At 43.5% G+C, this 23,313-nt stretch overlaps 1 protein-coding gene across 1 annotated transcript in view; it reads right to left on the bottom strand.

Annotated features, from left to right (window-relative positions):
* Positions 1 to 10,239: 10,239 nt before the first annotated feature.
* Positions 10,240 to 23,313, bottom strand: part of AKT2 (AKT serine/threonine kinase 2) — a 33,579-nt gene continuing 20,505 nt past the window's right edge. The window contains exons 3-14 of the mRNA XM_069943506.1: positions 20,266 to 20,400; positions 19,892 to 20,003; positions 19,456 to 19,615; positions 18,606 to 18,737; positions 17,185 to 17,250; positions 17,041 to 17,109; positions 16,658 to 16,780; positions 15,539 to 15,667; positions 15,084 to 15,298; positions 14,703 to 14,790; positions 13,384 to 13,486; positions 10,240 to 10,477 (exon numbers count right to left, since the gene is read on the bottom strand). Of these exons, the coding sequence (XP_069799607.1) occupies positions 10,404 to 10,477; positions 13,384 to 13,486; positions 14,703 to 14,790; positions 15,084 to 15,298; positions 15,539 to 15,667; positions 16,658 to 16,780; positions 17,041 to 17,109; positions 17,185 to 17,250; positions 18,606 to 18,737; positions 19,456 to 19,615; positions 19,892 to 20,003; positions 20,266 to 20,400 (1,406 nt within the window). The 3' untranslated portion in view covers positions 10,240 to 10,403. The remainder of the gene's footprint in view (positions 10,478 to 13,383; positions 13,487 to 14,702; positions 14,791 to 15,083; positions 15,299 to 15,538; positions 15,668 to 16,657; positions 16,781 to 17,040; positions 17,110 to 17,184; positions 17,251 to 18,605; positions 18,738 to 19,455; positions 19,616 to 19,891; positions 20,004 to 20,265; positions 20,401 to 23,313) is intronic.

Raw genomic sequence — 23,313 nt, 5'->3', positions numbered from 1 at the left:
AGTACTGGAAGACTTGAGTTTTTTTTATAGAAGTAAATTACAAATCTATATAACTTTCTGAAACCAGTTGATTTAAAGGGGTACTCCGGCGGGGGCACTTTTTTGATGGAACCGGGGAGGTGAGTGGACGTCTTTTTCCTCAGCCACCCCCTCCCCGGTCCCATCAAAAAAGATTTTTGCTGGATAACCCCTTTAAAGGCATTGAGGGAGATTTATCAAACAAGTGAAACAGGCTCAGTTGCCCCTAGCAACCAATCAGATTCCACTTTTCATTCTTCACAGACTCTTTGGAAAATAAAAAGGTGGAATCTGATTGGTTGCTAGGGGCAACTGAGCCAGTTTCACTTTACACCATGTTTGATAAATGTCCCCCATTCTGCCTAAAGATTGTCTCTATCCTGTTTGCTTTAGTAATCATGAGGGTCTCAGCACTTGAACTCCCAACGATCAAAACTTCAAACATGTCAGAAGTTCTGTAAAGGGGTTGTCCAGGATTACAAAATGTACAGCTACTCTATTGCCAAAACAGCGCCACTCCTGTCCTCAGGTTATGAGGGGTATTACAATTCAGCTCCATTCACTTAAATGGAACAAAGCTGCAAAACATCCAAAATGAGGACAGGAGAGGAAGTGTTTCTGGACAAGAGGGGCCATCTTTTTCTATGCCTGGATAACCCCTTTAAAGCTCTAGGTACCCATTTGGTAGTGTAAGATACTAGAGGGGCACACTAGTGTGTTATCTGGTGCCCTGTTTATTCGCAGAGGGATATATGGAGCTCAGTTCATATGACATGTGTGTAGATTCGCCGCCAGGCAATTTAGAGTTTGAATTACATCTGGCCCGCCATGGCTACGATATAAGACACTATTGGGGAGGGCTGGTTACTATAAAAGAGACTATTGGAGAGGGCTGGTTACTATATGGGACACTTGGGGGGGGGGGCTGGTTACTATATGGGACACTTGAGGGGGGGGGGCGGGTTACTATATGGGACACTTGGGGGGGGGGCTGGTTACTATATGGGACACTTGGGGGGGGGGGCTGGCTACTGTTTGGGCACTATTGGGAGGCAGGGGCAGATTAAAGTTAGTATAGGCCCCGGGCTGTTCACCAAGTCTGGGCCCCTCAAACCCACTGTAACTATGGCAACACTAGCGTGGTGTTCCTAGTACAGGATAGATAAGGTGATGATGCCCTGATTTGTGCCCTGATTGTGGTAAAAAAGCAGTGATTTTTTGCAAATCATGACAGAACTGTAGCTCTGAGACAATACACCACTGAAAGTATAAGTCTTTTTGGGTGGCCATGGGCCCCCCTGGAGCTCAGGGCCCCGGGCTACCGTCCCAAAACGGATCTATTATAATCTGCTACTGATGGGAGGGCTGGATAATATGTGGGGCAATTTTAGTTTTGGTTACTACATGGGGTAATATTGGGGGGGGGGCTGGCTATCACATGGGTTGGGGTTTAATCATATCATAGCACTTTATCGTGTAATTTACGACACACACCACTGACAGCGCCAGAAACACCGCATGCTGCTCTGACAGTGCCAGGAACGCCGCATTCGCGCTTCAATAATTATCAAACTTGGCCCGTGACTTTGTCCAATTTCTTAATTTTTGCCCACTGTATATTTGCGTTTGACACCCCTGGTCTACACCATTTATTGCCCCTGTATTACCGGTATAGGGGTCAACACCAAGTTAAGAGTCATGAAAGGAATAGAACACCTGGAAAGAACACCAATGTAGCGTATGGCGTTTTTTTTTTTTTTTTCACGTGTTTGCATTTTTTCTGGCTTTTTTTACTTTATGTGTGAACAATTTTTTTTTCTCGTGGTTTTGCCGTTTTTGTGTGCACCATGATGACTGAACTTCCTTTTCCTCTGGTATAACATGACATAGATGTTGGCCCAAAAGGGTACAAAAATGCCAGAAAAATAAAACCCCCATACAAATTCCATGTGTGTATGGAAGATCATAAACTTCCATTGACTTTCTGCTAACATCTGGCAGCAGCCTTTTTTGCAAAAGAAAAAAAAAAAACATGGCATTTTCCCCAGATTTTAAGGCAGTGTGAAGTTTTTCCAAAATGCAGCATGCTGAGAGTGTGGTGTTTTTCTCCCATAGATTTCAATGGGAATGTTCTGGTCATCTCATAAATGCCATTGGTGCGTGTATGGCGGTATCATTTTGGTCCAGCATCTATGTCATGTGATGGTAGAGAAAAAGGAAGTTCAGCCATCATGTTGCACACAAAAAAAACGCCTAAACCACGAAAACATTATTCATACATAAGTAAAAACGCCAGAAAAAAAACGCAAATGCATGAAAAAAAAAAACACACCATACGCCACATTGGTGTTTTTTTTTTGAGGCAAGAAAATTGACAGAAAAACAAAAATATTGTAAGGGCACCTAGAGGAACACAAATCAAAGCTCCTGTAATGTCACTCCACAAATCACCAGCAGAGGTCAGTCTTGCACCAGCACTACTATAGTTTACACAGATGTAAGCAGACTCCAGGCTGGGGCGACTTCTGCAGTAGTTAGAAAATCTGACAAATGCCATCCTTCAGACCTGATCCTTCAAGGAACCATATAACCAGAAGTTACCTGGGGTGAGATAAGGTGAGCAAGGAGGCCACACTGTTGGGATATACCAGCTGATCACTCATGCATTTGTAAAAGGTTCAAGATATGCAAATAAAACACTGTTAGGGTACGTTCACACAGAGGAAACAGGCGGAAATTCCAAGCGGAATCCCTGCCACGGACTCCGCTCGGAATCCGTCTGCCTCACCTGTTTTACTCAGTGTGAATGTACCCCCACTGCTATAGCACCACCTATCAGCAACTTTTTGAATTTTATTTATTAATTTTATTCAAAGCAAATGTACCAATTACCAGGGGCATAGCTAGGATTCACGGGGCCCAATAGCAAAAAATTTTAAGGGCCTCCCCTACACACAACACAAAGCACTCCATTTATATATATCTTGTGGCCAGAGGCAGAATCCTGGCTGCAGCCACAAGAGTGACTGGCAGAGCAGAGAGCCAATGGCTGCTTGCTATGACAGAGCACTGCTTTTACCTATAAGGGCCCATTAGGAGCCCTTATGGTTATATACATAGGTGCAGGAGCAGACTACCTTCTGCTTAACCCCTTATGTACTGTAGTGTGTAAATGACCCAAAGTTTAGAAGACAAGGAGATATCTGCTTTACTGCTGGTGCACTGATAACCCCTGACCTCTGCATGGAGCTCTGCACATTTTCATACTTGATTGCCAGCTGGAGAACAGAGGTTATCAGTGCAGTGAAGCAGAGATCTCTGTCTTCTGCTTGTTAACCCCTTTTTTGTGTTGCAGCATGTAAGTAAATATTGGGTCACTTCCACACTGAAGTACATAAAGGGTTAAGCAGAAGGACACACGCTCTTACCTTCTCCCCCAGGCCCCACTCTTGCACGGGCCCCATAGCAACTGCCTACCCTACCTCTATGGTAGCTACGCCACTGCCAATTACCTATATATTTTTGGGGAAGTTTGGCTAACCCTGTATTATACAGTAATGCAGAACTATCCTGACATTTTTGCTGGCTGTCACTAGATATAGTCAGTAAGCGTGCATGACTCCACTAGTAACGTGCCAGTCAGCTGGAGTCTTAGTTGTATGACACAGACTGGTTTCACCTGTCTCTGAGGATACGTGGGCAGCTCTGTGATTCCAATACGCTTTGGGATTCGTAAAAATACTAAAATCCCTAGAACACGTCCCATCTCCTGCACCAGGCTTCATATTGTGTCAGTTCTGCTCCCAGTGTACACATACTGACATTGTATGGGCATAGGTAAGAGCAATATAATTCCAGATTTGCATAGCGGTGCTTAGTGTTACTGTCACTTCACAACTTGAGACATGTCAGTAGTTTTCCTAGTCGGCTGCGGTCTGGGTCTTTAGACTGACACCATTTGCTGAAGGAAGTGGTGTATTTCTTTTCAGTCTGACACAGTGCTCTCTGCTGCCACCTCTGTCCAGGACAAGAACTGTCCAGAGCAAAGTAGGAAATCGCCATAGAAAACCTCTCCTGCTCTGGACAGTTCCTGTCCCTGACAGAGGTGTCACTGTGTCAGACTGGAAAGAATACACCACTTAGTGCAGGGCATACAACAGCTGATAAGTATGGGAAGACTTGTTTTGAAGCCAGTTGATTTGAAAGAAAAAGATTTTCGCTGGACAACCCCTTTAAAAATGCTACCATGGTCTCCAGCTTATCCAAACATGTCTTCCATCTAAGGGCCCTATTCCACAGGAACGATAATCGAACAAATTGGCCCCATTTGGCCAATTATCGCTCGGTGGAATAGAGAGAACAATCAGCCGATGATCGTGTGATCGGCTGATCGTTCATTTAGGGCCAGACCCAAAATCATCGTTCCCCCACCGCGCATCGCTACGGTGGAATAGCGGTACGCGGCGGGCGACCCATGATTTAAGAAGCAGCCCCGCGCTCTAGCCTCAGAATGGCCTGTCAGCTGACGGAGCGCTCAGCCAATTACAGGCCTAATGTTACCTGATGTTACCTGATTTGGTCCATTACAAAATCTAAAATCAATAAAAAAAAAATGTAAACCTAACGTGTCTCCCATCAAGCACATCTGTGGCGATATTGGCTGCCAATTGCATAAGGAGCTGGCAGTATTATTATTATTTATTCATAGAGCACACTTAATTCCAGAGCGCTATACAGGCGACAGGGGAAACAAACAAGAACATTACAAGATCAAAACACATTACATGAAGGCAGATGGCAGACTGATACATAGGGAAGAGGACCCTGGCCGCGAGGGCTTACAATCTATAAAGTAATGGGAGAACAACAGGAGGTAAAGTGCAGCCAGTCAAGCAGTAGCGGATCTTGATGATCCCCCCCAAGTGCATTCAGCATGGCAGAAGATTCATCAGCCAACCATTAGGGTGCTTTTACACAGGGAGATTTATCTGGCAGATTTTTTAAGCCAAAGCCAGGAATGGATTTGAAAAGAGGAGAAATCTCAGTCTTTCCTTTATGACCTGTTCTATTTATAGTCTGTTCCAGGCTTTGGCTTCAAAAATCTGTCAGATAAATCTCTCTGTGTAAGGGTCCATTTACACAGAAAGATTATCTGCCAAAGATTTGAAGCCTAAGCCCGGAACAGACTATAAACAGAGATCAGGTCATAAAGGAAAGACTGAGATTTCTCCTCTTTTCAGATGTTCCTGGCTTTGGCTTCAAATCTTTTATAATAATATAATATAATAATCTTTTTGTGTAAATGGACCCTAAGGGTTCTGAGGTAATGTGCCATATCGTGGTAAATACTTGAAATCAAAGTATTTTAGGAGTGATACCTTTATTGGCCAACAAAAAATTGTTAGAGCTGTAACAGCTCTAACAATTTTTTGTTGGCCAATAAAGGTATCACTCCTAAAATACTTTGATTTCAAGTATTTACCACAATATGGATTTTTCTGGCTAACACGGTACCATACTATACATTTTTTTTAATAGAGGTAATGTGCAGGAATTCACGGTCTGCGGCGGGCGGGCGCGTCTACACCCATGTCATAGAGACCATTTTATGCCCAGGCGGATTCCTTCATCTGTCCAAAGAACGAACGCTCCCTGTACTGGGTCGGAGGGCAAATGAGGGAGGGGGTGGTCTGCATAGGGGGGTCTATAGCCCCGTACTTTGACCAGGGAAGTCTCCATCACCTCCCAAATCATGGCACATCCACTTCAGGCTGGGGCCTGCATTAGGGGACAGGACTTCCTAGCTGTAACCTCTCTCTCCCAAGACAGAGAGTGCTGCATGTATGTGCTCACATCTGCCCTGCTCATTCCTTCATACTCCCTGCAGTCTGTCAGCCCTTGTGTTTCCCATCCTCTCCATTCCTGCTATAAGGTGCCTGCACTCACACTCAGCTATACAACACTGCTGCTATAATGTGCCTGCACTCACACTCATTCACACATTGGGGTGTGGAAACAATTGTCTGCATTTCAACAATTTCTTATGGGAAAATTTGCTTTGCTTTAGGGGTACGTTCACACGTACCGACTTGCAGTGGAAGGTCCTGGCAGGTGTCTGTCAATACATACAGCGTCTGAAAGACCGCAGCCGTCCCCTTAACCCCTTTGGCTCCCCCGCTGTCTGTATATACATTACCTCTCTGCTTGCCGCACCAGGTTCCCGGCGTCCTGCTCTGCCGCCCAGCCAATCAGTGGCTGCGGCTGGGCAAAACACTGATTGGCTGGGGGGCGGGAGAGCAGAACACCGGGACCCCGTGCGTCAAGGAGAGAGGTAATGTATATACAGACAGCTGGGGAGCCGAGCAGGAGCTGAAGGGGTTAAGGGGGCGGCTGCATTACATACTCGCAGCTGTCTTTCAAACCGCTGCGAGTATGTACTGACAGACACCTGCCAGGACCTTGACTCATTGCGGATCTTGCTGCAAAACTCGCAGCAAGATTTCAGCTGCGAGTCGGTACGTGTGAATGTACCCTAACAGTAAATCTGGATTATCGCTTGATCCTCTGGGCAGCCCATAGCATATAGCAGCGGTCTGCTGCTGCCGCTCCTGTTCCACGGAGCGACAGCTGCAGATCGTTGCTGTACAATGCTAAACAATGTAAAAAGACAAACCAGTGCAACGATCAGATGACATCGTTTATTTTGGCTGATTGTTGCCTTCTATTATCTGACAAATTATCTGCCAAAGATTTGAAGCCAAAGCCAGAAACAGGCTATAAACAGATCAGGTCATGAAGGAAAGGGTCCTATTACACCAAAAGATATCTGACAGATTTTTTCAGCCAAAATCAGTAACGGACTATAAACAGAGAACAGGTTGTAAAGATAAGACTGAGATTTCTCTTCTCTTCAAATCCATTCCTGGCTTTGGCTGAAAAAATCTGTAAAATAATCTGTCAGACATCTTTTGGTGTAATAGGGCCTAAAGACTGAGATTTCTCCTCTTTTCAAATCCATTCCTGGCTTTGGGCCCTATTCCACCGGACGATTATCGTTCAGATTATCATTAAATTGTTCAAATCTAAACGTTCGGTTCAAATGCAGTTAACGATTAACGACCGAACGAGAAATCGTTGAACTCTTTATAAGACCTGGAACTATTTTTATCGTTGCTCATTCGCAAATTGTTCGCATTGAATAAGCCGTCGTTCGGCCGTTCGCAGTAAATACGAACGCAATAGCGAAGAAAAAACTATCGCAAATACGATCATAAGTAACGATTATCGTTCCATGTAAATGAGTGAACATTTTCAGGGCCCTTTGGCTTCAAATCTTTGGCAGATAATCTGTGTAAATGGACCCTTACACAGAACAATTATCGGCCGTAACGGGTAATAGGGAAGGGTTGCACAACATGGATTTTCTCTTTGGTACCTGACAAGGTTCTGCTTAGTGTTTCCCAAGCTGTGGCTCTAAGGCTGTTGTAAAACTATATCAGGAATGTCAAACTTTGGACCAAATGATTTCCTAGCGCTGGACCGCTGATAGGACGTTGCAGCCGATTATAATATGGATTGTCCAGATGGCTGACTATATTATAATAATCTAGGCTAAAGGCAATTTTATGCCTGAGCGAGTGTGTGGTCATCATGCTATCTGTGCCGAGACGTGACGGCATCTCCTATCAAATTGAGCACGTTCTGCAGCCAGGGAAGCCGCAGAGTTGGAGCCAGGAAAAGTAAGCCCACCCTAATGAATCAGATTGCTATTCCCGCTTGTGGTAACACTAAGGGAGGGGGAGTAATTACTGTGTGGGACACTATTGGGGGGTGACTACTATGTGGGATGCTATTGGGGGGGGTGACTACTATGTGGGACACTATTGGGGGGTGACTACTATGTGGGACACTATTGGTGAGGTGGACTACTATGTGGAACACTATTGGTGAGGTGGACTACTATGTGGGGCATTATTGGGCAGTGGTAACTACTATGTGGGGCACTATTGCGGGGTGACTACTCTGTGGAGTACTATTGGAAGATTGAGAATACGCCGCACTGACAGTGCCAGGAACATCATGTGAATGCTTCCATAAATTTTAAGGTTAGCTTTCAATTTTGGCCTACTGCGAGTCTGACAACACTGGACTAGAGACAGTCTAGAGATGCACCAGATCTTAGAAAAGCCTAAAGCTGCATTCACACGATCCGTGCTCGCTGCATGAAGCATGAATTACACAGATGGTGAATCGCTGCACGGCATGTGGTGTTAATATCATGGCAGGTAAGTCAGAATGTTATATATATTTTTTTAATCTCCACGGCACTGTAATAAAGCAGCCGCGCGGCTCTGTCACCACAGTGCCGCAGAGATTCAAACAGGGAATGTGTGAATCCAGCCTAAGGGCCGTATTATATGGGACGATGATTGTGCGGAAAATCGTTAAATCATTCAAATTTAAACAATAATCGTTCCGTGTAATTATAAAATCGTTCCTGTGTCGTTGGTCGTTCATTTGGATCTAACCCTAAAATCATCATTAATTGTTTGCAGTAATTCCACATTTGTTCAGTAAACAACCGTAGAGACCATCGTAACTAAAGACCATCGATCTGTGTAATATGGCAAAAGATTTCAGGCTAACGATAAACAATCTCGTTTATCATTAAAAATTGATTTGTCTAATAGGGCCCTAAGGCACTATTATTAATCTGGTGCATTATCCTTTACACTGTGTAAGAATTAAAAAGTTTTCACTTCCCCCCAATGTATTAATGTGTATTCCTTTAACTAATGAAATCAACAGAAAACACAGCTTAATTAAAATATTTTTTTTTTTTATCCAGAAAAAAAAAAAAAAAAAAAAAGACAGTAATGAGTATTGTTTTCATCTCAAATGTCCAAAGGAAAAAAAAAAATAAAAAAAAATTCATAGATAAAGAGACATTCACCAGCATGGCGTTTAAAGGGTCAGTCCCAGGGACCATCAACATCTTTCAGCAATGCTCCACATTCTTCTTCATATTTTTATTTTATTTTTTTGAAAATATACCTACAAGCGTAACTTAGAAAGATATGGCCCCCTCTCCCCCCCAAAAAAAGAAAAAAAAAAAAAAATACATTCACAGGCTAAATTAAATAAGTATTAGAAAAACATTTTGAACGGCACATGGGACTGCCCCTTTAAATGACTTTCCCCAAGAGCAAATTTAGCTTTCGCTAAATTAAGAAATTCATTATTGCTCCTGAAACTGCTTTTAGTTATTATTTGTCTGGTACGGTTTAAAAATCCTTACTGGAAAATTCTGGTTATAGAACGACCCCCCCCCCCCCCCCTCATTTGTGAAAATTTCCTGAACAATGGTACATTCCATAAGATTTATAGAGGCGGGACAAAGCTCTCCACCAATGAGCTTGCTTGATTCTTTATATCACGTAGGATAAATGGTCATACTGTTTCTCTATGGCCATGCTGATGTGAACAAAAAAAATTGAAAAACCTAAATATGTCTTCCTTAAAGGGCTACAAACATATACACAAAATTAAAAAAAAAAAATTATTGCTGTTGACCCGAAAATTCAATTTTTTTTTTCTTTAAGGGGAGGGGGATTGGGTCGGTGGGAAGTTACTTGAATACATTCAGCTATTGAACTAAGCCACTTACATGCTTGTGAAAAGCAGAAGGGCGTATACACCAAACGTATAGGTGTACACGCCCCATTACTACGTATCAGGCCAGTAACATACGTGACGGCAGTGCGTAATAGCCCCACCATATGTCCATGAAATTATCTGCAGACATAAACAGGATGTGGACACGGCGATTACGAATAGGTGAAGGGAAAGGCTTCACTACATCAATGTTTGCTGCGTGTACCGACCAAGTGGAAAGAGCACCATCAGAGCCACTTAACCGTCTGAGCAGCCTATGTTCCCTACCACAACATGCACAAAATGGGAGACCCGTGGAGCACAGCTATGAAATCCTGGTACCATTATGAGGCCGGGACCATGCTCATGGCTGAGCGGGTCCCCTGTAGGAGGCAGTAGCTGCTAAGGACTTTGGGATGGCTTTCCTGTGTCTCATCAACACTATGGCTTAGAATCCTGTTACGCCCCAGCAGTGAAAGGCAATTAAAAAGATATGAAGAAATTATCATTCCGTGATGACTGTCCGTATTGTATAGCAAATAGTTTTTTTTTGTTGTTTTTTGTAATTTTTGAGTAATTTTTGAAAAAAGAAAATGTAGTCTCTTCTTCGGGACTTGGGGACGGTAGGTGAATACATGGTTACTGCCCCGTTTCAGAGAGGGACAGGATTATCTCCAAATTTTCTCACTAGAAAGTCTTTACAATTTTCTCCCTGTGTAGCTCTTGGAAGGCTACTCCCGAATGCTGGCCGAGTACGAGAACTGGGGAAAGCGGTTTTCAGGTTCTAAGGGATCCAGGTTGTCATCTGGAATGGAAAAACACAAGTGTCAGTTCACACAGTATTAAAAGTATTCTGTTATCATGGGAGCAGAGATGAGCGAGCTGGCCATGGTTTGGGTTCGTATGAACCTGAACTGTCGGCTTCTGATTCCCGCTGTCTGCCCACTGCATGGAAGGGGTGAATAAAGCCAGAGGACCACCTGGAAAACTAGGATACAGCCTATGACCTATGGCTGTATCCTAGTTTTCCAGGTGGTCCTCAGACTGCATCCACCCTCTCCACTAAGCGGGCAGACAGCGCGAATAAGAAGCAAACAGTTCGGATTCGTACAAACCCGAACCTCAACCAGCTGGCTCATCTCTAAATGGGAGCCTATCATATGCCACTGTATGCCTATACATTGGAATACACTGCAGGATTCTGCCGGAAGTATATGGTCAGAGATTCTCCTGATATACACCTCTGATGGAGAACACAGCCTTTCTGAACCACAACTAGCTTATATCTACAGATAACAATAGTGCATATTTTTCACTGCATTATTTTTTTTTTTTTGCAGAAATCAATAGTACAGTCAATTCTAAGAAACTGTCATTGGGTTTATTAGCCGAAAAATGCATTTTTTTTTATCATGAAAAAGCAGTTTGAAGCTCTCCCCACTGTCTTCATTGTTTTCTATGGAGAGGGGAGGGGTGGAGAGAGATGAGGCACCAACACAGGACAACAAGAATTTACAGCTACATCACCGGGCTATCTCCTCTGAAGTCAGCACTGACCTCTCTGACCTCTGAAAGCCAGCTTTTACACAGCTCCCACTGTGTAATCCTTTGTTTTCTGCTGGCAACTAATCTCCCTCCTCCCCCCTCGATAAGTTACACAGGGCTCAACTGATGTAAAAGTCGAGATTTACTAAAAATAAGCAGTGAATGAAAGAAGAGGAAGGGGGGGGGGGGGGGGGCCTGGGTAAAGTCTTTTTGAATGCAGATAATGGCATATGTGTCTAATAAACCCAATTACACAGTTTCTTAAAATCGCCTGTACTATTGAATTCTGTAAAAAAATAAAAAATTTAATATATATATATATATATATTTATATATATATATATATATATATATATATATATATATATATATATATATATATATGAATGAGAGAGAGAGAGAGAGAGAGAGAGAGAGAGACGTCTGTGACACTTAAAAAGTGTTACTGTAATTAACCCTTAGGGGACATAGACAGTTTTCGTTTTTGCATCCTTGTATATATAAGGCCATAGTGCGTGCATTTTCCACCTAGAGACCCAGATGAGCCCTTATTTTTTGCGCCACTAATTGTACTTTGCAATGGCAGACGTAATTTTTGGCTAAAATATGCTGTGAAACCAGAAAAAAAAAGTGTGTGGTGAAATTGAAGGAAAAAAAATATATATTTTTTTTATTTGGGGGGGTTTTGCCTTTACACATGTTACTTAAAATTGCTCTATGAGGCTATGTTTACACTACGTAAGTTTCCGGCCGTAGCGCGTTCCGTGAATAAGCGGCCGGAGACTTACGTAGTTTGCGTATAATGGAAAGTATACAAAGTACGGCCGCACAGTTCACACTACGTACGAACTTACGCCCGGATCGTACGCACCGGCGTAAAAAATGAACCAGACCATTGTTTGTGTACGAAAATGCCAGAACTTATGCCCGTAGCATTACATGTGGTCCCGTACGTAGTGGTGATTTCTTCAATTTTGCAGCTTTTTGTGCCGATCCAAAAGGTTCTGTGGGGTGTCCGGGGCTAGGCGAAGCTTTCCAAGTAAATGACCGTTGTCAGATCGCTACGTAGGGCGCTCGGGAAGCGTAAGTAGACTTTGGGCGTAAGTTCGCGGTCCGTATGTAGACGGCCGCAAGTAGCGTAAATCTCCGGCCGGAGTTTACAGCGTATATGTCCGGCTGCGAAAATATGCGGCCGGACATATACGCAGTGTGAACATAGCCTTACCTTGCTTATAACGCTTTTATTCTTTGCTCTATGGGGCTGTGTGAGGTGTCAGATGAGGTGTTCTTTCTATCGGTACCTTGATTGCACATATGCGACTTTTTGATCGCTTTTTATTCCAATTATTTTAGATTTGACGCAACCAAAAATGCGCAATTTTGCACTTTGGAATTTTTTTCACGCTTACGCCGTTTACCGTGCAAGATCAGGAATATGATTAATAGTTCAAGTGATTACACACGTGGCGATACCAAATATGTTTATTTCTTTATTTTTATTTATAAAATGGTGATAGGGGGGTGATTCTGACTTTTATTAGGGGAGGGGATTTTGTATTAAAGGGGTAGTGCGGCGTTTAACATTTATTCACTAAAAAAACACACATTACAAAGTTATACAACTTTGTAATGTGTGTTATTTAAGTGAATGGTCCCCTTCCCCGTGTATCATCCACCCCGGAAATGTGGTGCGGTATACTTACTCAATTGCTGTCAACCCCGGCCGCCATATTAGGTCGACGACGTCATGTTCGGGAGGCCAGCCGGACCGCTCCAGCCGTTCCTTTGACAGCTGCATCTAAATACTTAATTACTAATAGCCGCAGTCCCGGGCTGCATATAGCACCCGGGGTCGCGGCAGTTCAGAGCGGGGATGCCGTGCGACACCCCCCCTGAACTCCCCTAGTGGCAACAGGACGTTCAGTAACGTCCTGGTGCAGCTAGGGGTTAAAAAAAAAAAAAAATTGACATAACTTTTGATCGATGAGGGTCTGGGTGCCAAGACCCCCACAGAGCCTTAAAACATGTGGGGGAGCAGCACTAGGCACTTCTCCCAGCTTGTCTTAGCAATAAGTGGAGGCCTTAGAACCCAAACTCTGACCAATCAAAACTTTTGACATGTTTTTTACAAGAGTAATGCTTAAAATGGGGTCATCATGTACTTACATCTGTCTGGAGGTGTTACTGTTATAGACTGGGCTGTAAATTCATCATCAAAATACCTCGTGTCAATTTCAGAGGTGACTTGTGGCTTAAAGGGTGGGGTGAGCTAAAAAGAAACAAACAAGAAACAATCCGGTGAATGAGTGAATTATGAAGTTCTATAAACAGAAACATTTTCCAAAAGGAGATGATCCATTGCTATTGTTTTTACAAATGGGCCCGCAATGCTAAAAATATCCAGTGTGTAACATGCCTATGCACATTAGGAGACACTGGTCAAACCAGTTGACCATTTAATGGCTATGCCTCTACTTTTCCTGCCGGTACATCTTGGGGGCAAAGGAGGATCATAGGCATGTTTTGATTCCTGCAGGACATGAGTCTAGCAGCAGCTTATTCCCCTCTTCCCACTGAAAATATATACAGGCTCTGATGAGCCAAGGGTGCCTGGGTATAGTGTGTTCAACTGGGATATCTAAATGAGCTGTTGGCTGCCATCGAAGCCGTATAAGCAGCATTAAATCTAAAAGGAGGTGGCCTGCTTTTTCTATGCAGGAATTTGACTGTGGCCATGTCTGGTACTGCAGTGCTGCCTCAATATATAGTGTAATATATTGCTAATTCTGAACAACTTTTCAAATCAAATTCAGTAGAAGAGTAAGGGCCCTATTACATGGGCCGACTACGGCCCAATCTATTTAATAAACGAGCACAGACCTGCTAGAACGGCGCTCGTTTACAGGACCAATTAGATGGCCCAATAATTGGGCTGTAAAGGCTGCATGGACATCGTTAGCAAAGTCCATGCAGCCCTTGCCCAAACACCTAATACCTTACCTCTCCTGGTCTTCTCTCGTGTGCGATGCTGCTTCCCGGTTATGGCGGCAGCTGCAGCCTGTGATTGGCTGAGCGGTCTGTTAGCTGACAGGGCATTCAGATAGGGAAGCTGCGGAGCACAGCAGACAAGACCAGGAATGGGGAGAGGTAAGGTATCAGGATGTTTGGGAAATTTTCAGCCAACGGCCGTGCATCGCTATTACACTGTCGACACCCGGCGATTTTAGGTCCAAACCTAAACTAACGTACAGCTGATGATTGTTTCATCGGCTGATCGTTGTCACAATTACACAGAGCGAATCAGCCCGATTCGGCCGATTACTACTCTGTGTAATAGGGTCATAAGTTTGCACATAAATCTCCTGCAGATTTCACACCGAGAACTTGATGCTACACATTTGTTCAACATAGACAAATTTGGCAGCAGATTAAGAGCTTAAGAAGATACAAGAGGAGAGCGGCTAGACAACATGCACTTTACTCACCTTCCTCTGATTCACATCTTGCCAATTGATAGAAGCAAAGAAGCGGTGATCCTTCACTTCCTGGGCATCAGTGGGGCCACCGCCAAGTCTGAAGACAGAATAGCAATAAGTTATTACTTATAGTCTGCCATCCCATTTGCTTGTCCTGATTGACCTAAACTACTAGGTTTTCTGGAAGAAAAACCTGAATATTCTCATATCCTAGCTCAGTTTCGGGATCTGGGTAATTTCTGAACTTCCAATTGCAATATGCAACCAGATACATCCGGTTAAACAATCCTTTATGTGTGAACATGTAAACAGTATAGACTATGCAAATGTGCGCATATATTTGTGTCCTGTCAGACAATGACTCCTTACATATACATGGGCACAATGTACCTCTGTTTAGGATCCTTTTTCAGAAGACCACTCAGAAGAGACTTTGCTTCGGGACTTAAAGTTCGAGGGAAGCGGATTTCCTCCATAAGGATAAGCTCAAATAGTCTTTCATGGTCCTGATTGTAGAAGGGTAATCTCCCGCACATCATTTCATACATCACCACTCCCAGCCCCCACCAATCCACAGCTCGGCCGTAATCATTGTCTTCCAGCACCTAAAAGTAGGACGACATCAATATCATTTAGTGTTGTAGCTCATTCAATGGAAGGGTGAGTAACTCACAGGGGGTGGACTTGCGTCTCATAACAGTCTTTATTTAAAAAGACTGGTATATTCCCACAATGCAACGAATTTCCATACATTTAGCTGTATAAAGACAATTACACGGCGCACAGTAATATTTACTTGTATGTGTGTTCAACATAGCGCTAGACTATACAAAATCCTAACTTACCTCGGGGGCCAAGTACTCTGGTGTGCCACAAAATGTCCGCATAGTGGCTCCATCTGTTATCCCCTCTTTACAAAGGCCAAAATCTGTAATCTTTACATGACCGTCTTTGTCCAGCATGAGATTCTCCAACTATAAAAAAATAGACAAAAATGTGTGATCTATAGACACAAAAAAAATTTAAAAAAATAAAATTAGCATTGGAAACAGCAACTTTCTATCACGATCCGGGCTCCTGAATCCACAGAGTTTACTTAGTCACTGCCCCACATAAACGACCCACTCAGCCAGTCCGTGACTGCAGTAGTGTCCCTCTATTGAGGGCCCTGATGTCACCGGAGTCTGGCAGGTGGCTGTAAGTAGTGATGGACAGACAACTGCACTGTTCATGGTCTCATAAGAAAAAAAGCATGACACATTCACTCCATGGCTTAACCCCCCCCCTCCAATCCCACACACTGCAGGACATGGGCTTCATTAGAAGTCTATGAACCCAGTCAGATCAGGTGGCCAGCCATGGAGCGAGTTTCACTTCGCTATAGTTGACCACTAGGAGTAGTCTCCGTATTGAGACCCTTAATGATCTTAACTTCTGACATGTCTATGCTACAGGTCAAAAGGTTAATTTTACACTTTAAAATGGGGATGGGGAACCTTCAGCCCTCCAGATGTTGCAAAACTACAATTACCATCATGCCTGGACAGCCAAAGCGAAGTTGTAGTTTTGCAACAGCTGAAGGGCCGAAGGTTCCCTATCCTTGCTTTAAAAAGGTGTGGTTTGTTCAGGGTATAATGGTGACGGATTGGACATCCACTGCTTCCTCAGCAGCAGGAAGTCCTTTAGTTTAGACAGCCTTGTCTAGTATTGATGACTGACAGAGCTGCAGTACTAGACTCCGTCAAATAGACCTGGAACCACTTTGTTACTGTAGTAAAACGTCACCAACCTCCCAAGCAATGGCTGTGGCCCCTGTTCTGCATACCATTGGGGGGGGGGTCTTTAAAGATTTTACATTGTATCCCAGAAAACCCAACGTAACATAAAAGGCCAAAAATTCCCATCATGAACTGAATTCTCCATTTTATATACCAGCAGAGGTCTGTGCCCAGATGACAACTTACCTTTATATCCCTGTACACCACGTTCCTGGAGTGGAGATATTCCAGGGCTGAGACTATCTCAGCACCATAAAACCGTGCTCTGTCTTCCGTGAAGACTCGTTCCCGAGACAGGTGAAAGAACAACTGTTAAGATACACAATACACAAAGATACTCAGCAATGCCATAAAGAATGGAGGAACATGTGTTCTCAGCCATCTTACTGATGGGCCAATCAGACAGCTATGTAATTTTTATATATTCTTATCACACAGTACACACCAGCCAGACAGTACTTGTAAAATGTCTACTAAATGTAGACATGTCATCTTCCACAAGAACATCACAATATTTTCAATATTTCAGACGTTGCCTTTAAGCTTAATATACAGTCGCCGAATCTTACCTCGCCTCCATTAGCATACTCCATCACGAAGCAGAGCCTGTCGCTTGTCTGGAAAGCATATTTTAAAGCCTGATGGAACAAATACAAGTAAGACCATCTGCAAAACAACAGACAATATAGAGGAACACAAGTTAAGATACGTACCGTTAAAAAGGGATGCCTTGTGTTCTGCAAGACTCTGCTCTCTGTAACTGTGTGAGCCACTTCATCCTGAAACCACAGCAGAAAATACGTAAACCTGGACTGCACAACCGTATGGTGTTCTATTAGAATCCATCCCTATCATGTGTACGCAAGTCATATTTTTGCATTTATATGTAGGCAAAGAAAAAGCAAGGCCTCCCTGTGTGATAAATCATGTTGCGGCCTCTTATATTAATTTGTCAACCATACTAAGCTATGAGAGCTGAAACTTCCTGACATAATCGCTGAGGAATCAAGAACTCGGCTGCCCGCCCGGGTAATTGAGCTATCAATATTTCAGTAAGTGAGTGCATTTACACTATAAATAGGAAAATGGAATATAGATGCTACCTAGAAGAGTTATGGGGTCATACTGGACAGAGCAAATCAAGGACAGCAAGTCTGAGCCAAAACTACGACGTCTAACCACTGAAATACCAACTTATATTTATTCTTGCTAAATAAAATAAACCTAAACCATAGTAAGGCTAGGGTCATACTGTCGAGGTTTGGATGCCAATGTACTTTTTGCGTAGAGCAGAGGATGCCATTCTTTCAATAGTCATCAAGTGACTGGGTTTGTTCCATATATGCCAATTCAACAGGACTCAATGCAGCCGACCCAGTTATTTAAGGGGTTATGCAGCGCTACTAAGACTTGGTCACTTTCCCCATCTCTTGTCTCCAGGTCAGGTGTGGTTTGCAAATAAGCTCCATTTACTTCAATGGAACTGAGTTTGAAACTCCACCCAATCTGGAGACGAGAGGGGGAAGAGTGGCCATGTCTTTGTAGCGCTGGATAACCCCTTTAAGTCCTGTCAAAGTGAGTGTATTCGGCACCAATGAAGTCACTGAAATGGATGGCATCTGCTGCTCTGTGCCACAGTATATGACGCCATCCCATTCTTCTGTGTTAGAGGCATAAGATTAGGGAATAAAAACAGAGGTGAAGAAAGGCGATAGACTAAAGGGGTGATACTATTTAAGAATACATAGATAGATCTAAGGTCAATGTAAAGACATGGCATAAGATCTTTGTATGCATTATAAAATAGAGGAATCAGTTTCATGTTTCATCACTGAATACAGGAAATAGTTCTTCTTAGTATGGTTGGCTAAGCTCTGTAAAGACGTGGCATTTAGATGTCAAGGATTTGCAGAATTTACAAACCATTGACACATCTGTGAAAATGCATTCATTTTGTGATTAGTAATATGGGCAGTAGTAATATAGCGAAACCTATAGTGATTTCCGTAGACATCTACAACTGATGGCCCTGACCGTTCTACTAGAATCTGTGACATCTAGTGACAAGCCAAAAGCATAATGTTGTCTACATGATTCCCAGAGATGATAAATCCTAGGCATTTTTAGCACTAACCTTAGCAATGATGACGTCTTTTCGTAAAATCTTCATGGCATAGTAGCGACCGGATTCTTTTTCTCGCACCAGGATCACTTTTCCGAATGTTCCTTTTCCCAGCAGCTTCAGATAATCAAAGTGATTCATTGTCTGGGGACAGAACAATAATTACAATTAGCTGGCACGGAAAGCGTTCCTCTCCCTCTCTCGAGGACCTGGCACGTCTAGGAATCACAAAGATCCCACTGATTACTATGGGGACCATGTAATGCTTCATTTTTCCTGTGCTGATACTGCAGTTAAGTTAAGGCACCACTCTTATTTATATTAAAATAAAAAAAGTCTGTGTCTGATATTGCTGCTCTGCTATACTCTCTAGGATGGGTTTCAGCTGCAATAATAAACACAACCCAAAGATAAAAGTGGCGCGGTATCTAGAAATGAAAGAAGCCATGTTTTGCTAAAAGTTTCTCAACCATATAAAGCGACAATTATTTATCAGTGGGGTCCGACCACTGGAATACCCAGTGTTAAAGGGTTATTTCAGCCTCTAATACAAGGAGATAAGTGTCTGATGGTTGGGGGGAGGTTCCCTACACCAGTCTTAAGGATGGGGACCCAGGTCTCCCACCACTCTCTATGGGAGTTGCTACATTCAGTGATCCCATATATAATAAATGGAGTAGCGGTAGGCATGCGCAGTCCACTGCTTTGTTCCTACAGAAGACACTATGCTGGGTTCCAGTGGTCCAACACCCCCTGATTCGGTAAAGTGTTAGAGGTTGGAATAGCCCTCCCCAACTTGTTATAACCACAGGATAGACATTATTTACTACCCACCGACATTTCTAAATTGCATATTACTTACTACTTTGGGTCGTCCCTTGGAATCCCCTATGTCCATCTGTTCTGTACTTGGTGTGTCACTAGGAGAACCACACTTTATGTCCATGGCCTCCTCCTCTTCCTCATTCTCTTGGTTCTTCAAACTGTTGGCTACAGTCTGGATCGCCCTCATCCACTCCTCCCTATATAATAAGTAATGTAGTTGTTGTACACCGATACAAACAGGATGTTGTGCAATGAGTATGAGAGATTTTTAAACTGTAAAACCATTTATACACCTCTTGCTGTGAATGATCTGGCTCATCCCTCCACATTATGTACATGATCACAAAGCTTAAAGTAAGAGGCAGGATGGAGCTTGCAATCAATATTATAACCACTAAAACATTATGTTGGCACTTTTCTTTTACTGCCTCCCCTTAGCCTACATTGATTCATATCTTTATTTGGCCTCGTACCTTTCCTCAGGGGTGTCCACGTGAAAAGTGCGCTCGATAACTGTAGTCCACTGCAAACAACGGATCACAAAGGTGTTGGGCCGAGGCCGCTCTGTTTTCATAAGCTGACATTCTGTGAAATAGATAGAAGTTACCGATCCAGCAGGCTGCCATTTATAACATACTGGACTTATTCCTAAGTTATGGCTATGCCATCCCTTTATGATCAGAGATCTGATCTGAGACCCCCCCCCCCCCACAAAGACCATGGGAATGAAGGGGCGCACAGCACTAAATGTATAGGGGTCAAAGAGGAGGTTGGATCAACAGCTATCATATGATCTGCCATAACTTTATAAGATGGGAATGATCTTTCAGTGGATTGGAGGACCTACCTCCTACAGAGAAGTTGTTGAGCGGGGGGAGAGGCATACTGTGCTCTGAGGAATCTGGCTTCTCCTTATAGCCGATAAATGAGCCATCGCTTTTCAGAAGGAAATACCTGGGTCTCCAGGTCTTTATGTATTCACCTAAAACAAGATAAAAGCAAAAGGTTATTAGTAATTACTAAACAATACAACATACAGTGGAAAACATCAGAGGAGGCAGGGCCTGGCTTTCCTGTTCTTCATTGTAGGTAGTGGGATAAGTCTGATCTCTGTGATTGTCGCTCGATTACACAACCTTCACAGGGATCAGTCAATCATTAGGCCGGGGACGCAAAGTAATCACTGGATTGTTTGTGTAGCCCTTTCTGGCAATCAGTTGTCAGCCGCCCCGTTATACAGGGAGACGTGTAGCTGATGATTTTCGGCAAGTCAGAAATAGCCGACAAATAAGCATATACTTGTCCTATTACCCGGGGCAACACTGGCTGATAATCACACAGAGTAATTGGGCCCCAAGTGTTTGTTCCTAATCTCCCACAATACACTGCTCTTTGATTTAATAAATAAAAAAAAATAAGTTGAGCTTTAGGTCTGAATAATTACACAAAGTCAAAAGCAGAATCATATGAATGATGCAAAGATACCCAACGCTATATACAGTGTAATCTTGTGAATATGTTGTGTAAGGGTGATATTACACAGAACGATCATCGTTCAAAAAAATCGTTCGGATTTGAACGGTGATTGTTTAGTGTAATAGCAGACAACGATTAAACGACCAATGAAAATTTGTTTAATATAACTTGGACCTATTTTTATCATCGATCGTACGCATGTAATAAGACGCCGTTTGCAGTAGTGCAAACGCAGTGGCGACGACAGGACGAACGCAACAACGATCATCGTTCCGTGTAATTGGGTGAACGATTTCAGGTCGTTCGAGTTCGTTTATCGTCAGAAAATCGCCTTGTGTTAGAGTACCCTAAGGATACGTTCACACAGGTCACAGCTTTTAGAAGAGCGACGACAAAAAAAAAAAATCACTAAGACACGTCTGTATTGTTTCCAGAGTAATCTAAACAGGCCGTTGGCAGAAAGCCATATTATACAATACAAAGCGGCAGCGTGTCACTCATGCACTAAATATAGTAAAATACTGAGGAGTAATAACGACATGTCTGCAGCGTCCTGACCTCAGGATGAAGCCGACAATATGCACAGCGTGTAATGTAACACACAAGACAAGGGCCGCTGCAGATGGGGCAAATAAAAAGCAAATCCACATCTATAACCTACAGACTGAACGCAAACTGCTCCCCTGCAGCAACACCACACCCGCAATAGAACGAGCATGCTGCAGAGGTGACGTCTTCGTGATGCCTGTATTGTGGATGTATTGTAAAGACGTATACGTTTGCCCGGTACTGTAATCGGCTGCAGATTTTTCCTATATATCCGCAGCTTTGCAGGGTAACAATAGACCAGATCCTGCATAAAGCGTCCAGGCACTATAACTTATTTTCCACATCTTTTGTTTTTACTACGACCTACTTTCCCCTTTAAATGGTTTTCCATGTGGCGCAGGGCCCCATGTACCTCATGTAGGGAAAAGGTTAATGTTACTCTAGGTAATTCAACACAACCGTCCAGAAATAGCCTCTAATCATTGAGCTAATTTTACCCGCTGCCTGTCAGGGACTTGGCACATGGCTTTCCCTTCATGCTGCTAGTCTGTATGCGCTTCCCCTCTATAGCCGGGTCCTAATATAGCAATTTATCAGTTCTTCCTGTAGCATATACATAAATCTAATATATGTCCCTTTAAAGCAATATTGCTGTATAATTCGCCCACTGTATGGGACAGCACAGCTGACCGCACATTGTATGCAAACACAGGCTAAAATAAGGGTGCATCGGTATAAGTCAGAGCTTTCCTGAATGTGTTCAGGCCGTCCGCACCAGGACATGCGTCTAGTTCCTATGTCTGGTGGTGCACACGTCCCTGTCTGTTTACTATTGTTTACTGCTAGGAGAAGGCGAGCGGAAGTGACACTGCCCCTCTGGGTGAACAAGAGACGGCTGGCAGCTGATAACATCTCCAGGCCTGGTGCAATGAGTACAGCTCCGGAGAGCAGAGTGCAGCAATGGAGACACTCAACCTGTGCCCATAGATAAGTGACACAGACAGGTATATAAGTGTTACTGTTGTTTGCAGAAAAAGTCAAAGATGTGTGAAGTTTTCATAAAGTGTGTGGGGGGGGGGGGGGGGGGGGGGGTCTCACTGCCGAGACCCCCGCCGATCCCACCCAGCTCAGAAAGCAGAGCGCTGCAATGGGACGGGTTGAATGTTGAGCCAGGGTGTGAAGCGATCAGCTGTGTGCTTCCTCCTGGCTACTGATCGGTGGGATCTAAACACCTAAACTCTGACCAATGAAAACGCTTGACAAGTCTGTGTGAGGCATCAAAAGTTTTAAAGCAATAGCAATGCTTAAAGCAGGGATGGGAAACCTTCGTTCCTCCAGCTGTTCCAAAACTACATATCCCAGCAAAGCTTTGGCTGTCCAGGCACGAATTGTAGTTTTGCAAAGCTGGACGGCCGCATGTCCCCCATCCCTGGCTTAAAGTGACACTGTCACCCCCTTTTTGCATTCTGGCTTCTCTACACAGGTGTAATGGGTAAATTTAGCAGTTTTCATCCCTTATTTTATATCATACGTCATGGTGCTTGTTCCAGTAAAAAGTCATCTTTTATAATCTGCAGATTGTGCTAAGTGGGCTGGGCTCCACTGCAATAGTGCCACTTAGCCCAACCCACAGCGCCACCGTTGGTCCTGCCCCCCGCCGACCATTGGAACAGGCTAGCCTAAAGGTCTAGGCCCCATCCCCTCTAGGTCGGCCCATAGAGATTAATCAAACATGGTGTAAAGTGAAACTGGCTCAGTTGCCCCTAGCAACCAATCAGATTCCACCTTTCATTCCTCACAGACTCTTTGGAAAATGAAAGGTGGAATCTGATTGGTTGTTAGGGGCAACTGAGCCAGTTTCACTTTACAC

The sequence above is a fragment of the Dendropsophus ebraccatus genome, chromosome 10, assembly GCF_027789765.1.
Source record: "Dendropsophus ebraccatus isolate aDenEbr1 chromosome 10, aDenEbr1.pat, whole genome shotgun sequence".
Classification (NCBI taxonomy): Eukaryota; Metazoa; Chordata; class Amphibia; order Anura; family Hylidae; genus Dendropsophus; species Dendropsophus ebraccatus.
Note: the sequence above shows the minus strand (reverse complement) of the source record. Positions and strands in the feature narration are given on the sequence as shown.